A 17,674-nucleotide genomic window follows, 5' to 3' on the forward strand; every position below is an offset into this window, starting at 1 on the left:
TCCTTACCTCCTCAAATGAGAAAATCGTGCAGAGAGAGAGAGAGAGGCCCAGATCCCAATGGGAAGCTGTCCTGGTGTTTTAACTATGATAGTGTGCGTTGTGGAAAAGCTTCATGGACCCATTATTTCAGGATTGTATGGTTGCAGTTGTTGTTTTCTGAAGTTGCTCGTTAGTTCTCTTCTTGTTTCAGTGATGTCACTAATTGTTATCTGTATCTCCATCTCTTGAGGAAGAAGGGGAAGATGTGACTAATTACAGCAGATTTCTTCCGGGAAGCTGAGCAAGTTTGATACAGAACAGAACCCAGTTCTGTTATCTGTGGAAGGTTCTGGAGCTGTCGTCTCCCTCTCTGACCAGGATTGTATTATGCCAGTGTTGTGCTTTTTATTAGCTTTTATTTTTCCAGTTAAAACTGAAGCCCCTACTACTGATGTAGTAGCCATTTGCCAGTTTGGGGACCACTCTTTCCCTTTCTGGGGAATCCATATTATGTCCAAGGTCCAAGGGCTGCAAGGTTGACTGGCAGTGTGGTGTGGCTGGTGGGGCACTCCTGGCTGGACTTTGAGCTTTGCAGGAGTGAGGTCATGAAGCAGAGGCCCAGAGGGTCCACTGACAGCTGTGCCAGTGGTGGTCCTGGCTGGGCGGCGTCAGCTGACTCTCCTTGCAGAGACCCCAGCCGGCTCCCTCACTGTCGGCCTCACTCGTCTCTTGATTGTGTTCTGAGCCTGAGCCACCTTGTTCGTTCTGTAGACCCTCGTGTGTCTTCCCACTGAATCCGCTCCAGCTTATGTGGCCAGAGCTGTTTCCACTGTGAACAACAGAGAACCCTGACTGAGTAACCCTCACAAGCAGGCAAGCAAGTATAGGGTCGCATGTCAGGCCTGGACAGGGGGAAGTCCACACTTTCACACCCATTTTCAGGAACCTTGTATCTCATGAGGAGAAGAGGGAGCCAAGACCCAGGGATGTGAGGTGAGTCGCTCAGGGTCGGCAGCCCCCGGGCCCGCGGTGGGCCGGGGCCGGGCTTCAGGGTCGGCAGCCCCCGGGCCCGCGGTGGGCCGGGGCCGGGCTTCAGGGTCTGCAGCCCCCGGGCCCGCGGTGGGCCGGGGCCGGGCTTCAGGGTCGGCAGCCCCCGGGCCCGCGGTGGGCCGGGGCCGGGCCTCAGGCCCACGGGTTTCCTGTCATCTCTGCTCCATCACAGAGCCTTTTGCTTGAGCCAGGAATGAATGGTGTTGTCTTGGTCACTCGAGCTGCCCTGACAAAACGCCAGGCTGTGTGGCGTCGACAGGAACTGGCCTCCTTCTAGCCCTGAGGCTGGGCCCACGATGGAGGTGCTGGCAGGGTGGGTGTCTGTCGAGGCTCCACGCCTGTGCGCACGGATGCTGCCTCTCACTGTGTCCTCGCGTGGCCTTTCCTCTGTGCTCGGCACCTGGGGCGGGCGAGCTCTGGCTTCCCTCTTAAAAAGGGTCCTGTTCTGTTGGATCAGGAAGGACCCTGTCCTCATGACTGCCTTTAACCTCCATCACCTCCCTAAAGGCCCCCATCTCCAAATACCGTCACAGGAGGGTTAGAGCTTCAACACAGACACCTGGGCAACACAGTTCCGTTCATGACTGATAGGAACTACAGCGATTCAGGAAGTTTACTGGTGTTTGTGACTTAATAAGAGTTGAGAAAAAAAGGATATCAAAGGAAGATTTCTAAAAGGAGTTTTCATGTAGTGCTGAGGTCTTAAAATACCCGGACTGGCCAGCATGCTCAGTTGCTTCAGTCATGGCTGACTCTTTGTGACCCCATGGACTGTAGCCCACCAGGCTCTCAGTCCATGGGATTCTCCGAGTAAGAATACTGGAGTGGGTTGCTGTTTCCTCCTCCAGGGGATCTTCCTGACCCAGGGATTGAACCTACGTCTCTTATACCTCCTGCATTGGTAGTTGGATTCTTTACCACTTGTGCCACCTGAGGTCTTTAAAATACTGAGGACTGGCCAGCAGTTACTATTTATTCACCTCGAGGTTGAGTCTTTTCTGTGCAGAGAGCTCTTTGGTGATTGTTCTTTGGCTGACCCCCAGATCTAACCTGAAACGCTGAATTGGGAACCACAGTTTCCCAAACCACATGGGACCTTTGAAGCCTGCCCTCTGGTAGCTCCCTGACAGAGCCTGGCTGTATCCTTTCATGTCTGTTTCAGTGTCCTCCACTGACCTGGTTGCTGCCGTCCCCACCCCAGGCCAGATCCCCTTCAGTACACTCCAGCAAGTCCGTGTATCGTGCCCTGTCTGCACTCACCCTCTCTTCCAGGTGAGGGTCAAGGGCTGCCTCCCCTCTGGACCCCATTTCCTTCTTCCTTCCCAGCCCTCTGGGCTTGGCATCTTTTGCTTCCTCCTCTCTCGTGGGTTGTTCCGTCAGCGTTGTTCCTAGTCTGGTCCCCACAAAGAAGAGTCTCTGTGCTTGGCGTTAGTATTACCCACGGTGTGGTTTTCAAAACAGAGGTTCCACCACAACAGGAGCAGCAGCAAACACAGACACCCACACCGAGTCCTGAGCCCCAGGCCCAACCTGCTGAGTGAGAACCCGACTTATTTTAGCTTTTATTTGGAGAGCATCTGAGACATCAAGCAAAGTTGCGAAATTAACAGAGTTCTCATAAGCGCATTTACTCAGCATCTGCTCTTGGCCCTAGTTAACCTGTTCTTCACGCTGTAGTAGGAGGGACTTTTAGATCATTATTCTGATTGTGTCATTCTTGCTTTATGCTTTTAAAGGATATCATGATGGCTTTTACTCTAGGGAAGGATTTAAGCTTTCCATCTTAAGACACAGACACATAAATCTCAAACGATTGCAGAAAAGACTGATAAATTTAACCACATTAAAACTGATCATTTCTGTTCATCAAAAGACCACATAAAACTCAGATGTTATGTGGTTAACATAAACCATTTAGAGTAACATAAACTCTTCATGTTACTATATATATGCGACCTGATAAATATGTCTTTATAAGTAGTATTTCTTATCTACTAGATATTTGGTAATAAAAACAGTATCACTTGGAGGAGAGAGAAGATAGGCGGTAGCTGGTAGAAGGTATTAATAGACAGTTGGGGTTGGAGAAAGAAAGAGAAGAGACACACTCTTTTCTAAACCAGGGAGAGAAAAATGAAAGGTAGGAAAAGGAGGAGGATGGTTTTAAGAACAGCACTAAAATCGCTCTTAGCACAGCCTAAGGAGTAGGATAAAAGGTGCTGAAGATTTGCCGCCTTGGGTATTGGTTTGATTGTCTGACTGCTTTTGTTTTTAAACACCTAGAGACTCTAGCGGGCTCTTGTTTTGTGGCGGACTTAATAGCCATGAAGTGGAGATGACTCACCCTGCTTTGCAAACTCCACAGTTCAGCAGAGAAGCAAAAGTAATGGTTCTATTTGGATGAAAGCTCTTTAGAGGTTTTTGATGTTGCCGTCCCTTGGGTTTTCCAGGCCAGCCCTCAGAGGATGTTTTGTTTTCTGAGCGCCCATGCCTGCAGCTGTGAGCTGCCCCGCGTGGACGGTGGGGCCTCACAGCTCAAACCACCTCACAGCTCAAACAGTGTGCCTTGGCATAGGTTTCAGGGGCACAGAATTTAGCATGTGCTTTCAATTCATTTATAACACAACTTAGCATGTTTTTCAATGTAATTTCTTCACTAGCAGTATTAATGAAATAGGCTGATTTGCCTCAGCCTGGTGTGGTGTGAAGAGCATTCAACCAGTGAGGGCTTAGGAACCTGCCTTTCTAGTCTGGCTCTGCCCTGATGCTATTTTGAGCAAGTCAGCTTAAACCCGGAGCCTCATTTGCCATGCGAGGGGGTTGCCAAGGTCTTAAAGGATCCATTCAGCTTGAAAAGTCCACTATGCCATGTTTGACTAGTGTATTTAGGGAAGGTTTCCAGATGGAAAAATACAACTTTCAAAAAGGATAAATACCAGATTATGCATGTGTGAATGAGACCAGCAACTTCCTAGAGCCAGGCAGCTCACGCATGAGTTTTAAAAAAGTTTTATTTTTAAAATATTATTTATTTATTTGTTTTGTTCTTTTGGCCATACTGTGCAGCTTGTGGTATCTTAGTTGCTCAACCAGGGATTGAACCCAGGCCCTCAGCAGTGAAAGCATGAAGTCCTGACTAACTATTGGATCACCAGGGAATTCCCAAGATTTTATTTTTTTTTTAAAGAACAGTTTTAGGTTCATTCAGATAGCAAAATTGAGAGGAAGGTAGAGAGATTTCCCATATACTCCCTGCCACCACCCACTCATTGTTAACATCCCCGCCAGACGGTACATTTATTACAGTAAATGAACCTACCCTGACACAGCGCTGTCACCCAAAGGCTAGTTCACTTTGGGGTTCACCTTTGATGTGCTTTCTATGGGTTTGCATTGTGAATTTTCATCACTATGAATCTGCATGGCACTTGGGCAGTTTCTGCTCTGTTCCATACAGTTTGGTAGGGACCTACAAAGGAGAAGGGGGTGCAAGGTATGTTGTACCGTCTATACAGGAGAAAGTGGCTCAGTACTTGTTACTTGGAATGTGGTTGGGTCTGGCCCCACCTGGGCGCCATGCAGAAGCTCAGCGGGCCCTCTCCTGCCCTGGCCCTGCCTGACAGTGCCTCTATCTTAACAAGATCCCCCATCACGCGTGTATCATCCCCATTCCTTTCTCTGTGTTGTCCAAGAGAGAACCTTGCACTCTTGTGTGAACTTGAGAGCTTGAAAATTGATCTCCAGGGCTTGAAATTAGAGTCTTGGAAGCCTTTTCTGCTGGGAGAGACTCACCTGGGTTTTCTAACCTCTTCCTGAATTAACTACAGAAGTGATTCCCATGGCATTTCAGCGGCTGTCTCTTTAGAGCTGATTTCTTTCTCCTGGGACTTGGCCAAAAGGAGGGGGGAGAAAGCACCATGGCTTGGCTCACCTCACAGTTCTTAATAGGAAGTTTTTGTTCCTCTGTTTTACTAGCCAGGAGAATTTTTCGTTCTTTTGATCACTTTGCCTTCCCTGTTCCCTGTCCTTTGTAGGCATAATTGATTGAATTCTAAGTTGCATCAGATACTTGGGCTCATAAATTAGCCATTAAATGCTTCTCTCTTTGCTGTTTTATCTCTTGCAGTTTTCCAGTACACTTACGAGTATGTTTCTGATTCGATTAAAAAGGGATCCTGCTCTTTCTTCAGGTCTTCTATTTCAAAATAAATTATAGCAGAGTTTTCAAACACATAAAATAATTTATTCTTAGGAAAACTTTTAAATCTATGTGCTGCATAGTTGCACATATTGTTACTTTATTACTTCTCAAATTTATCACATCTTAACCTTTACTATGGAGGAGAGCAGCTGCTACTTTACTGTATTTGTAGTAAGCATTATCTTTACTTTTATTCATGCTTGGAATGTGGCAGGTAAATAGTAAAAGCATATAGACTAGAAATGCTAGAGCCTAGTTGTAGCATGTGGCACCCCACTGCAGTACTCTTGCTTGGAAAATCCCATGGACGGAGGAGCCTGGTGGGCTACAGTCCATGGGGTCACGAAGAGTCAGACATGACTGAGCGACTTCACTTTCACTTTTCACTTTCATGCACTGGAGAAGGAAATGGCAACCCACTCCAGTGTTCTTGCCTGGAGAATCCCAGGGATGGGGGAGTCTGGTGGGCTGCTGTCTATGGGGTCGCACAGAGTTGGACACGACTGAAGCGACTTAGCAGCAGCAGCAACAGCAGTTGTATGGAAGACAACAGATGCCTAATAAATATTGCTATGAAACAACCTAAAATCTCTGAGAAACAGTTTTCTTCATTAATTATCTATTCATTTTTAAAAGTCATATTCCACAGAAAGTGAGCAGCTTTAAAGTAAGCAGCTTCTGTCTGGTGTAAATTTGTAACTTTCAGATGCTAACGGAACCAGCTAGAAATAGTTCATCTATGTAAATACATGATTGAATTTAATTTACAAATTTTAGTGTGTACACAGAAGATCTATTCAGTTTTGTCTAAAGGCTGCTCTTTCAACTTCTATGCCATGTAACAAGCTATTTTAATTCTGTATTAGGTCTCTTGTAACCTTATAGATTAAATAATATTTTTACTGTTCGTTTATAACATCAGTGCTTGTTTAGATTTAACCACATTTTATCATTCCTTTATCCTCTGTTTATTCTCAGATCTTCCCTCCAGGATAATCACCTTTTCTTTTGATGTATATCCTTGTTTAGAGAGACTCTTCTATGGGTCTTCTGTTAGTATAACCACTTTTTAAAAAAAAATCTGAAACTGTCCTTATTTTTAAAAATAGAGAGTAGTGCTGGTTATTCAAGTCTAGATGTCAGGTATTCTCTCTCAGCATGTTGAAGATGTTATTGTCTCACTGTTAGTTGGCTCCTGGACTGTTCGTTGGCTCCTGGTTCTGTGCAATAGTTACCTGACGGTTAATTGCCATTCCTCTTCTCTGACTATCTGCACAATTATTATTTATAAATAAATAAATAAATATATATATTTTTTGGTCTTTGGTGTCCTATGATATCATCACGTGCGTTGGTATGGGTTTTTGAAAAAAAAAGTTCACCCGCTTTGTGATTCTTTGTCTTCCCGAATTGAAGGATTCATGTCTCTTATTGAAGAGTTTCTAGCACTCTCTCTTTTAATATTGCCTCCACCCAGTTCCCTCCATTGCTTCTTTTAAACCTTTGATCCAATGTGTGTTGTACTATCTCATTTTGCCTTCTATATGTTCTTCACTGCTTTATTTTCCTATGCCTCCTCATTTTGTTTCTCTGTGCTCCATTCTGAATAGTTTCCAGGTCTGTTCCCCAGTTCACTAAATCTTCAGCTATGTCTAAGTTGCTGTTTGCTGTGTATTTTATATTGTATATTGAGTTTAAAGGGCTTCCCTGATGGCTCAGTTGGTAAAGAATCCGCCTGCAATGCAGAAGATCCGGGTTTGATTCCTGGGTCGGAAAGATCCACTAGAGAAGGGATAGGCTACCCACTCCAGTATTCTTGGGCTTCCCTTGTGGCTCAGCTGGTAAAGAATCTGCCTATTGCAGATCTGGGTTTGATCCCTGGGTTGGGAAGACCCCTGGAGAAGGGAATGGCTACCCACTCCAGTATTCTGGCCTGGAGAATTCCATGGACTGTATAGTCCATGGGGTTGCAAAGAGTCTGACACGACTGAGCGACTTTCACTTTTCACTTATTGAGCGGTTAGTATAAGTCACTCAATGTGCTAGGCACTAGGGAGAGAGATCAATAGTTTCTGTCCTCAAAATGCTCAGAGTGTAATGAGCAGACAGTTCATTTCAGTGGGACACAATCAGGGATGTGATAGCTAGAAAGCTAGGGAGAGACACTCACCTGCCTTTGGAGCATTGAGGAGGGAGGTGGTGCCTGGCCTGCATCTGCAGGGCCGGTAGAAATAATCCAGGTAGAGAGCAGAGGGGGGCATCCCAGGCAGCAAAGGAGGGGGATGTACAGATCACTGAGCCACAGAGGATCTGGGCTTGGGGAACTGCAGGTAGCTCATTGAGCCAGAGCGTAGTTGGGACGGTGTGAGAGTAGAGCAGGGAAGGATGGGAGGTGAGCCTGGAGGTAGTCTGCAGCCTGGATGTGGAAGGTCCTATAACTAGGAAACTGCTGAACTCTCTTCCCTGCTTAGCACGTGGTGCTGTCAGAATAGTCATGTTCATTTCTCATTAGGGCCAGCTTTTCTGAAAGAATAGGAAAACAGGCTTGGGCATCAAGGCAGGCTTCTACTAAGATTCCAGCTCCACCTGCCTCTGGGTGGTCATGTAACTGATTTAGTTACCTTCTCTGAACTTCTCTTTCTCAGTGATAAATGAGAAGAGATGAGACGGCTCTGTACGTCCTCCTCTATAGTATTCTGTGGTGGTGTGATAAGACAAGGAACATATCAATGTGTGTATATAGACAGACAGACACAACATGCTTAAGTAAAAAGTGGTGCTCAAATTTATGAATATTTGCAGGTATTATGCTGACAGTTAACTGGCAATTTCTGGCTTTCAATTGGTTGTTTAACTTTTTTTGAATCGTGGATATTCAGTGAGTGGGTATCTGTTGATGGAGAATATTTTCATATCTGAAACAAAATGTTATCAGTGTGACTTTTCATTGCCTTTCAACTAAACTTGGCTGTTATTTTCTTAGATGAGCTCCCTCTGGAACAGCACAATCTTTCTTTCTCCTCTGTGGAGCTCATGCCGAGGGAAAGTCCTGTGCCCAGCACTGCATATGTGGCCTTAACAGAAACCGCTCCAGGGTCCCCGCAAAGCAGTTCTCCCCACGTCACGTCATCTCTATCCACCACGACTTTTGATACAGCCTTTTTTAACCAAGGAAAATGGACCCAAAGTACAGCAGATCCCAGCATCTTTGCGGCAAATTATGTGGCAGTGACGAGCAACGAGGTCCTAGATGACGATGAAATGGACAACTTCTTGCCAGAGACTTATTGGACCACCTCCCGTGTGGTGTCTCCGGTACGATACGTCACGGTCAGTCCGCCAGAGCCGCCCAAAGAAACTTTAGAGTCCTTGCTGACTCCATCGTTACCCATAATACCTTTACAAGATGAGGAAGTGACGTTAGCCTGGCTAAACACAGTGCAGCAACCAACCACGCGTGCTGAACTCCCCGGTCATTTCAGTGCTTTTCAGTCAGCTTTTCCCGCTTCTGAGGGCGTAATTCCAATGCCCACTAGGAATTTGGTGTTTTATCCTTCTGATGCTTGTGGACACGTGTCAAGCAGGACTTTGCCGGAGATCATGGCTTCAGGAGCAGAGGGCTCAGGAACCCTCCTTCTTAGCTCGCAGTCTTCTGAGTCCTGGCCACTGGGTGATGATGTTACTCAGCAGCCATCTCCCCCGTCAGGGCAGGTCTCACCACCTCCAGAGGATGCTCTGGCCACAGATACAGACAGATACCCTGATGTCACCACTGCTTTGGGTCAGAGTCTAGACAAAACCGTCCCTCCAGGCACACACCGTCCTGCAGCTCTGTCCCCGAGGGTCCTTGCTTTCAGCAGCAGCAGTGCCCATTGGGCTTTGTTTCCGCCTCCTCTGGCACCTGGCTCCTTTTCTGCTCAATCAGCTGGCATGTCACATAACCCCTTTCTTCCCGGCGATTCCAGTGAGGCATCAGAATGGCCTGGCCACTCAGTGGTCCCAAGTCGTGCGGGTGACTCTCATGTCCGGAGCCCGGTGTCTTCGTTCAGACCGTACACGTGGTGTGTGTCCTGCGCTGCGGTGTCGTCCCGGCCCGTGCTGTCAACGAGCCTCACGGAGAAGGACGTGGGATCGGGCGATGGTGCTGAGACCCTGTCCCCCACCCCCTTGGAAGCCAGCAGCATCTCTCCACTGCGCAGCATCGTCACGGACTTCTCTGAATTTGAGGAAGATTCTCAAGAGTTTAATACACTTTTCCCCTCCAGGCCAATGGTCCCTCTCTCTTCTCCATCCGGGGAAATCTCAGCCACCAGCGTCAGTGTTTCAGCCGAGGGGGAGATGAGCAGTGTTGTGGCCGTGCAGGTGTACCCTCCCCATGGCCACCCCTCGGTGTGGCCTGATGCTGCTCTGGGCTCCGCCTCTGTGGCTCAAGTGATGCCGTCCAGCGTGTCAGCCCTGCCGTCCTCGGTCGCCCCTGACGTCCTTCTCGACTCTTCTTTCCCCATCACAGCAAACAGAAATACACCTTTGCTCGCTGTCAGCGGCCCAGGTCTTTTTACGTCTTACAGTTCAGACCCGCCAGCAGTGTCTTCGCTTTTCCCGGACCGAGAACCTGTCAGTTTTTCCCAACTTGAAACTGCAAGTATTTGGGGTTCTGCATCCAGCTTTTTCTCTACCCCACCACTGGAATACAGCAGCGGTGTCCCTCCACCTTCGGAAGTATTTGCTTCTCCATCTCTGAAGTCAAGGGATCTGTCTACCTTTGTTTCTCAGGCATTTTCCAGCTTGGTTGAGACACCTACATTGACTGACGCAATCAGTTCTCAGTCACTGCAGCCCTCTGTTCCTGGTTCCACAAACCTGGAGTTTTCTCAGCCCTGGCCAAGCTCAGACTTGCTTTTAAGCACATTCGCTCTTCTCCCTGGTTACTCTGCAATGTCACGGCGCTCCGGCTTCCCCTCTGATTCTCTGAAGTTTTCTGCAGCGCCCACAGTGTCGCTGGCAGACACTGATACTCATTTTACCTCAGCTTTCACTGAAACTACCTCCTCTGTTGAGTCTTCACTCATGTTGCATGAATCCGCAGTCACCACCCTGGTGCCCTCCAGCTCCGAGCCCGTTTTGACTGCGGACTCTCACTTCTTGTCACTTTGGACTGCTGTTCCGACATCCCCTGTGTTAACTGAACCTTCTCTCTTTTCAACCCCGACACCTTCTGGTTATATCAGTGCTGTAAACGATCACATGTCTGTCTTACCCTCTTTCCCGGAAGTCACCCCTACCAGCACAGTGCTGGCCACTGCCGGGCACCTGCCGTCAGCATCCTCGTCTGTTCCTGACGTGACCCCCTCGCCTCTGCCTACAGAGCCTGCAGGTGGTTCGCGTGGGCCGTCCTTCACACCCGCGGATTTACCAAGGAACACCTCCACTGAACCAAGCATATCTGATGCCAGTGGTGCCCCTGAGAATTCTGGTCACACTACCCTGAACAGCAGAACTGCCAGTCAGGATCCCCACGAGGGCGGCACGGTTCTCCCCGCCCTGTCCCTTCATCCCGTGACCACCCCCACTCCCGAAGCATCAGTTCATACTCCAGCACTGGTCACCACCAAGTCGCCATATGTGTGTGATATTACAGTTCCTGATGCCTATTTGATCACAACCGGTAAGCCCCTGCTTCACGTCCCTTCTCTCAGTTGGGGTGATCTTCCAAAGGTGCTAATACAAAACGTGTATATGATGTGCAGCTTTGGGGCAAAGTATAAGGTCTGGGTCCAGACAACTCCTCACTGCTTTACCAGCTCCCGTGAGTTCTCCGGACATTTAGCTTCTCTAAGCCTCAGTTTCCACAACTGTTAAACATGGAGGATGGTGGCACTTACTTCTTTGGGTTGTTAATAGAGATTTCAATGCATTAATGCATATAAAATACTTAACCCAGTGCCTGGCCTATATAGTAAGTGCTGACAAAATGTTACAGATTAGCAGCAATGAAAACAGATTTAAATGAACCTTAGAAGTGTTTGCTAGGATCTTTGTCTTTGGAGCTCATAACCCATTGGATGCATAGATGACACAGTTAAAGTAAAACATCTTCATGTTTAGTTCAAGCAGTTAGTTGGACAAATGTGTAAGGGCCTCCACTGCAGTTTCTTCTCACTTTTCCTGGAAAAGAGGGGGAACTTTGTTTTTATATGAAAGTGTTAGTTACTCAGTGGGTCTGACTCTTTGCGAACCCACAGACTAGCCCACCAGGCTCCTCTGCCCATAGAATTCTCTAGGCAAGAATACTGGAGTGGGTAGCCATTCCCTTCTCCAGGGGATCTTCCCGAGCCAGGGATCAAATCCGGGTCTCCTGCATTGCAGGCAGATTCTTCAGCGTCTGAGCCACCAGAGAAGCCAAGGAGAGCAACATGGGGTGACAGTGTCCTCTGAACTGGGTCACAGACCTTGACCTTCTCCCCAGCCTGCTGTCTGAGTTACTGGCCAACAGGCGGCAGCTTCTCTTGCAGCTGCTTGGCTATTTTAGTTGCAGGAACCTGGAGTACCCCGGATGTCATGTCTGAACAAGTCTGGCGACCATGGCCTCCCATTAGACTTTCCCACTTGTTCCTCCTGAGAAGCAGCAGGTGTGCGTCAAGCCAGCTTCCTGTTCATATGCACTGAAGTATAATGTGTGGTTGATCAACAGCCTGGTTCTCTGTGTTGGTTGGGATGGGGATAAGGGATAGAAAGGAAGAAGATGGCAGGAGAGGAGGAGCAGGCAGGGAGCCGAGTGGTCAGGGAAGGTGGAACTGGGAGGAGGGAGGAGAACGCACTGGGTCTTTTTTCTCCACACTGAGACCAAGGGAGCCCGTGGGTCCTCTGCACATTCATAATGACACTAACCTGCCTTGCAGTGCTGGCCCGCAGAGCCGTGCAGGAGTATATCATCACATCCATCAAAGAGGTGTTGAGGACCCACTTTAACCGCGTGGTGGAGCTCAAGGTGGGTCTGCATGGTGTGGAAATCTGGACAGGGAGCTTGGGTGGATTGCACGTCACAGTGGGAGCAGGACATTTGCTTTCCTCTCTCCCCCTCCCTCCTTCTGGTGGACACCTTCTCTTGCTTTGGATCACCCCTCAAATATCCAGTTCTCCAAGGAAGCCTTTCTGACCCCAGACAAGGCCAGGTTTAGTCCATCAGGGGACTGTTGGCAGAGTGGGAACAAAGGGCTCTAAGATTCGAGTCTAGGGTGATGACCTAAGGATCTTGCTTCCCTTGATTTACATGAAAGGGCTTGGATAAGAGTTTAGAGTGAGTGTGTATGTTTCTGTGCGTTGAGTGAGATGGGTTTCTAGGCGCTTTATGCTGGATGCCTGCTAGTGCCTCCTGTCCCCTGCTGAGCTCACAAAGCCACGTTCTAGGCTGGCGCCATCCTCAACAGAGCCATGAGCCACGTGTGGCTGTTGAGCATGTGGAATGCGGCTTGTCCTGAGTGAGATGTGCTGTCAATGCAAAATAAACACCAGATTTCAGAGACTCAGTGCAAAAGGGAATGCACAGTATCTCATTAATCATGTTTTTGCATCGCCTACAGTGGAGATGATATTTCATATATGGTGTAAGTAAAATGTTTTAAAAATTAATTTCACCTGTTTATTTTTATATTTTTAAATGTAGCTGCTAGAAATTTAAAAATTACCTTTGTGTCTCCCATATTTCTTGTGGATAGCTCTGCTTAATAGAGTCAGTGCTCCTTTTTATGTGGGTTAAATACAATAAAATACCTTGAATTTTTCTGAATTCCTTATTTGGTTCCTGTTTTGACTATTCTTCTTTTTCACAGTCCTTGATCTTGTAATTTTGTGCTTTTGTTGAGACAGTTGACAGATATGTGAGAGGAATAACTAAAATAAAATTTAAATTATCTCTGAAGCCATACCCCTTCATTTGAAATTATTTTAAAAACTTTATTATTTTTCTTTTTTTTTAATACTGGAGTGGGTAGCCTTTCCCTTCTACAGGGGATCTTCCCCACCCAGGGATCGAACCCAGGTCTCCCGCATTGCGGGTGGATTCTTTACCAGCTGAGCCACAAGGGAAGCCCTAACTTTATTATTTTTCTACTCAATACAACTTCCTTTAGTTTGAGTTATGTTACCCTCAGATTTTCTAATTAATGTCTTTTGTCTTTATTTTTATAGGTTTATGAACTATTCGCTGACTTCACTTTCCTGGTAACGTCTGGTCCCTTTGTTTACACGGCAATATCTGTCATCAATGTACTTATAAATAGTAAACTTGTACGAGACCAAACTCCTTTAATCTTGGCTGTGAAACCCTCCTTTCTTGTGCCAGAGTCCAGGTTCCAAGTTCAAACAGGTAAGAAGACTTAAGTATAGTTGTTCTGATTTGTAAATAGAATTTCATTTTATTTTTTTATGTTTTAGAATAGTTTGGGGAGGATTGTGTCAAAACTTGTTAATTCAGCATTTCAAAAAACTTTATAATGATGTTGAATTTCTAGCTTATATAAAAGTGCACAGAATAATATAATGAACCCCTAGGTACTCATTGTACGGCTTCAACAATTGGTGGCTCAGACAGTAAAGAGTCCGGTTGCAATGCAGGAGACCTGGGTTCAAGCCCTGGGTTGGGAAGCTCCCTGGGTTGTGAAGATCCCTTGGAGGAGGGCATGACAATGCGCTCTAGTATTCTTGCCTGGAGAATCCCCAGGGACAAAGGAATAGTCCATGGGGTTGCAAAGAGTCAGACGCGACTGAGTGACTAACACACAACAGTTTTCAACTCCTAGCCAGTTTTGTTACATCTTTGTCCCCAGATAAACCCCCTCCTCTCACGTTATTTTGATATGGCCTCGTGTCATCTCATTCATAAATATTTCAGCCTGTGCCTCTAAAAGATAAGATTATTAGGACTTCCCTGGTGGTCCAGAGTTAAGAATCTGTCTGCCAGTGCAGGGGACACAGGTTCGATCCCTGGTCCAGGAAGATTCCACATATCATGGGGCAATTAAGCCTGTGTGCCACAGCTACTGAGCCTGCGCTCCATAGTGAGAAGCTTGTGAACTGCAACTAGAGAGTAGCCTCCACTCTCCACAACTAGAGAAAGCCCACGCTCAGCCATGAAAACCCAGCGCAGCCAAAAATAAAAACATAAATTATAAAAAAAAAAGATAAGACTATTAAACATAAAACATACACATGCATGCATACACACATCTATTCACAATATCATTGTCACACCCCCTGAAATTAACAGTAATTCCTTAATGTCATTTAAATTCTTATTATGGACTTTTAAAAACATACAGAAGTAGAAAGAATACTGTAGTTAGCCCACATATGTGCATACAAACCTAAAAAATCATCAGCATTTTCCCAGTTTTGTTTATCTCACACAGACTTTTTTGAGGAAGCTAGAGTGTTTTAAAACAATATCAGATACCGTGTCATTTCACCCATACATACTTAAGAATTCATCACTAGTGAATTTATTTATATTTCAAATGTTTCAGTGTTGTATCTTTTGAGGCCCCAGTTATTATCTTAGATATTTTTCCATTTTAAAATGGTATGAGTCACCTTCACCTTGCTTGTAGTCCTTTGGTACAGTTGGCTTTTCACATTTCCATGATATGATACATGTGAATAATACATCATGGACTCCTGTATACTGTTGCTGGGAATGTAAATTGGTGCAGCCACTATGGAAAACAGTATGGAGGTTTCTCAAAAAACTGAAAATAGAACTACCATATGACCCAGCAGTTCCACTCTTGGATGTGTATCCAAAAAAATGAAAACACCAATTCAAAAAGATACATACACCTCAGTATTCATAGCAGCATTGTTTTCAATAACCCAAGACATAGAAGCACCCAAGTGCCTGTCAACAGATGAATGGATGAAGATGTGATATGTATGTGTGTGTACATGTATATAATGGTGATGCTAAGTCATGTCAGACTCTTTGCGAACCCACGGACTGTAACCCGCCAGGCTCCTCTGTCCATGTGAACTTCCCGGCAAGAATACTGGAGTGGGTTGCCATTTATTCCTCCAGGGAGTCTTCCTGACACACGGTTTGAACCTGTGTCTCCTGCATTGGCAGGTAGATTCTTTACTGCTGAGCCACCTGGGAATCCCTATGTATTTATATACTACTCAGCCATAAAAAGGAATGAAAAATTTGCCATTTGCAAGAACATGGATGGACTTAGAGGGTATTATTCTAAGTGAAATTAAGTCAGACAGAGAAAGACAAATACTGTGTCTTTGTGAATAAAACAGAAAAGAAATAGACTCAGAGAGAACAAACTAGTGTTTACAAGTGGAGAGAACCAAGGGTGGGGACAATATAGATGTAAGAGATTAAGGGGTTGCGAACAACTATGTATAAAATAGATAAGCTACAAGGGTATATTGTATAACACAGGGAATATAGCTAGTATTTTATAACTATCAATGAAATATAACCTTTAAAAATTGTGAATCAGCACGTTGTACACTTGAAACTTACATAATCGTGTACATCAGCTATCCTTCAGTAAGCTAATAATTTTATAGAGCTTAACCATGCACTATGGGACAGAGTTCATGGATTTAGACACTGTTTTGTCCCTCTCCTCATTTTAAATACTCAAGAAACGCCTAGTTCAGGGGACTTTGTTGCTGCCCTTCTTTTCAGTACTCCAGTTTGTGCCTCAGAGTGTGGACACCGGCTTCTGCAACTTCACCCAGCGCATCGAGAAAGGCCTGATGATAGCGCTCTCAGAAGTGAGAAAACACCACCAGGGGAGGTATAACCTCACGGTGCAGGTGAGAATAGCCTTGAGTGCAGAACAAGATGCTTTATCTTTTAAAGAGGAAGCCGTTTCTTAATGTTTTGTTTCAGACACACTTAACTCTTCCTAATTCACTCCAGCAGAGGAGATTCGGTTCTCATGGATTAGAGAGCATCTCTTTCCATGGCATTGAGCCCACAGAGCATGAGTAGGCTAAGTATATTTGAAAGATCACAGAGTGGCACAGTAACCAGGGAGCTCAGATATGGTGAGCTGAAGAGAGATGAGCCTACGTGGGAAATGTAAGAATGTTCTAAAAAAGAACAGTATCAACTTAAACACCCAGTGAGGGGAGTGCCTGAATACACTGGAGTTTCATAGTATGGAATTTCATTGCATGGAATACCATGAAATGCAGTGCTTCACTGTATGAACAGAATATAGTACCTATCAAAGAACAGGCTTTGTACTACATAGAGACTGATGCTTTTACGTTTCTTTGATATTTATTCCTCCATATTCTTTGTTTTTTCTTTTTCGAATTCATCTTAAAAAGGTCTTGGTGATCCTGGATCCCCCATGCATATTTCTTACTTTTTCCATCTCTCTCTCTCTCTCTTTAATATTTATTTATGTATTTTTGGCTGTGTCAGGTCTTAGTTGCAGCATGCGGGATCTTTTATTGTGGTGTGCAGGCTCTTCATTGCGGTGTGAGGGCTTCTCTCTAGTTGTGGCACAGGCAGGCTCAGTAGTTGAGGCTCACGGGCTTCATTGTCCTGCGACATGTGGGATCTTAGTTCCCCGACCAGGAATCAAACCCAAGTCCCCTGCATTGGAAGGTGGATTCTTAACCACTGGACCACCAGGGAAGTCCCTCCACCTCTTTTTGAAATTCCCTACTTTTACAGATTTCTAAATCTTGTCCTCCTAGTTATTGACGTAGTCTTCAGCTGTGTTCATTATGTTTTTCATTTCCTCTATTGAATTTTCCTTTAGCTATCATTTGTTTTTCATTGTTATTTGCTCTTTGTTTCTTTGCAGGCTTCCTATAATAATGCAGGCTTGTCTTGAATGATGTTGCAATATTCCCTTGAAAGTTTCTGAGGCTGTTAATTAGAATTTTTAATAAGTTGTCTTCCACGTCCTAAGTTTTCTCTGCATGCTTTGCCATTGTTCTGTGTTTATCTTGGGTCTTCACTTTCATGCTGTTAGTTTTCTGTAAACATCTGCTGGCTGTTAGTGATTGTCTTTAGGAATGAGGAAGAAGGTGGTTTTAGCACCTTGTTCATCTTTCCCCTTCAGCTGTAGAGTCTGTGTCTACATCAGCCCTCTCTCCTGATAGAGTTCCCTGGAGCCCCAGGTACCAGGCAGTATGTGGTCAGGGGCAGGCGACTGTCGTATGAGATGAGGAGGTTGTATCCTGGGGATGGGGTGTGTTGATGTATTTTTCATGGCAGAACAGCTCCTTCTTTCACGCTTTTTCCTTCTTTGTCTCTTGTGTGCACTGTGGTTATTTTCACCCACCTTCCTGCTTCGAGGCTGCCCCACGACAGGTCTTGGGCCCTCTCAGACCAGGAGCTCATCTTCCTCAGGGAGCAGTTCTTCTGCTTCCTGGGGTAAAGCTGGGGCTGCCAGCCCTTCTGAGTTGGCCTG

General features: G+C 45.8%; 1 protein-coding gene across 1 annotated transcript in view; it reads left to right on the forward strand.

Moving 5' to 3' along the window:
• KIAA1549 (KIAA1549 ortholog) overlaps window positions 1-17,674 on the forward strand; it is a 131,012-nt gene that overhangs the window by 41,718 nt on the left and 71,620 nt on the right. The window contains exons 4-7 of the mRNA XM_018047488.1: window positions 8,215-10,896; window positions 12,131-12,219; window positions 13,419-13,596; window positions 15,925-16,055. Coding sequence (XP_017902977.1) covers window positions 8,215-10,896; window positions 12,131-12,219; window positions 13,419-13,596; window positions 15,925-16,055 — 3,080 coding nt within the window. The remainder of the gene's footprint in view (window positions 1-8,214; window positions 10,897-12,130; window positions 12,220-13,418; window positions 13,597-15,924; window positions 16,056-17,674) is intronic.

This window comes from Capra hircus, chromosome 4, assembly GCF_001704415.2.
Source record: "Capra hircus breed San Clemente chromosome 4, ASM170441v1, whole genome shotgun sequence".
In the NCBI taxonomy this organism is placed as follows: domain Eukaryota; kingdom Metazoa; phylum Chordata; class Mammalia; order Artiodactyla; family Bovidae; genus Capra; species Capra hircus.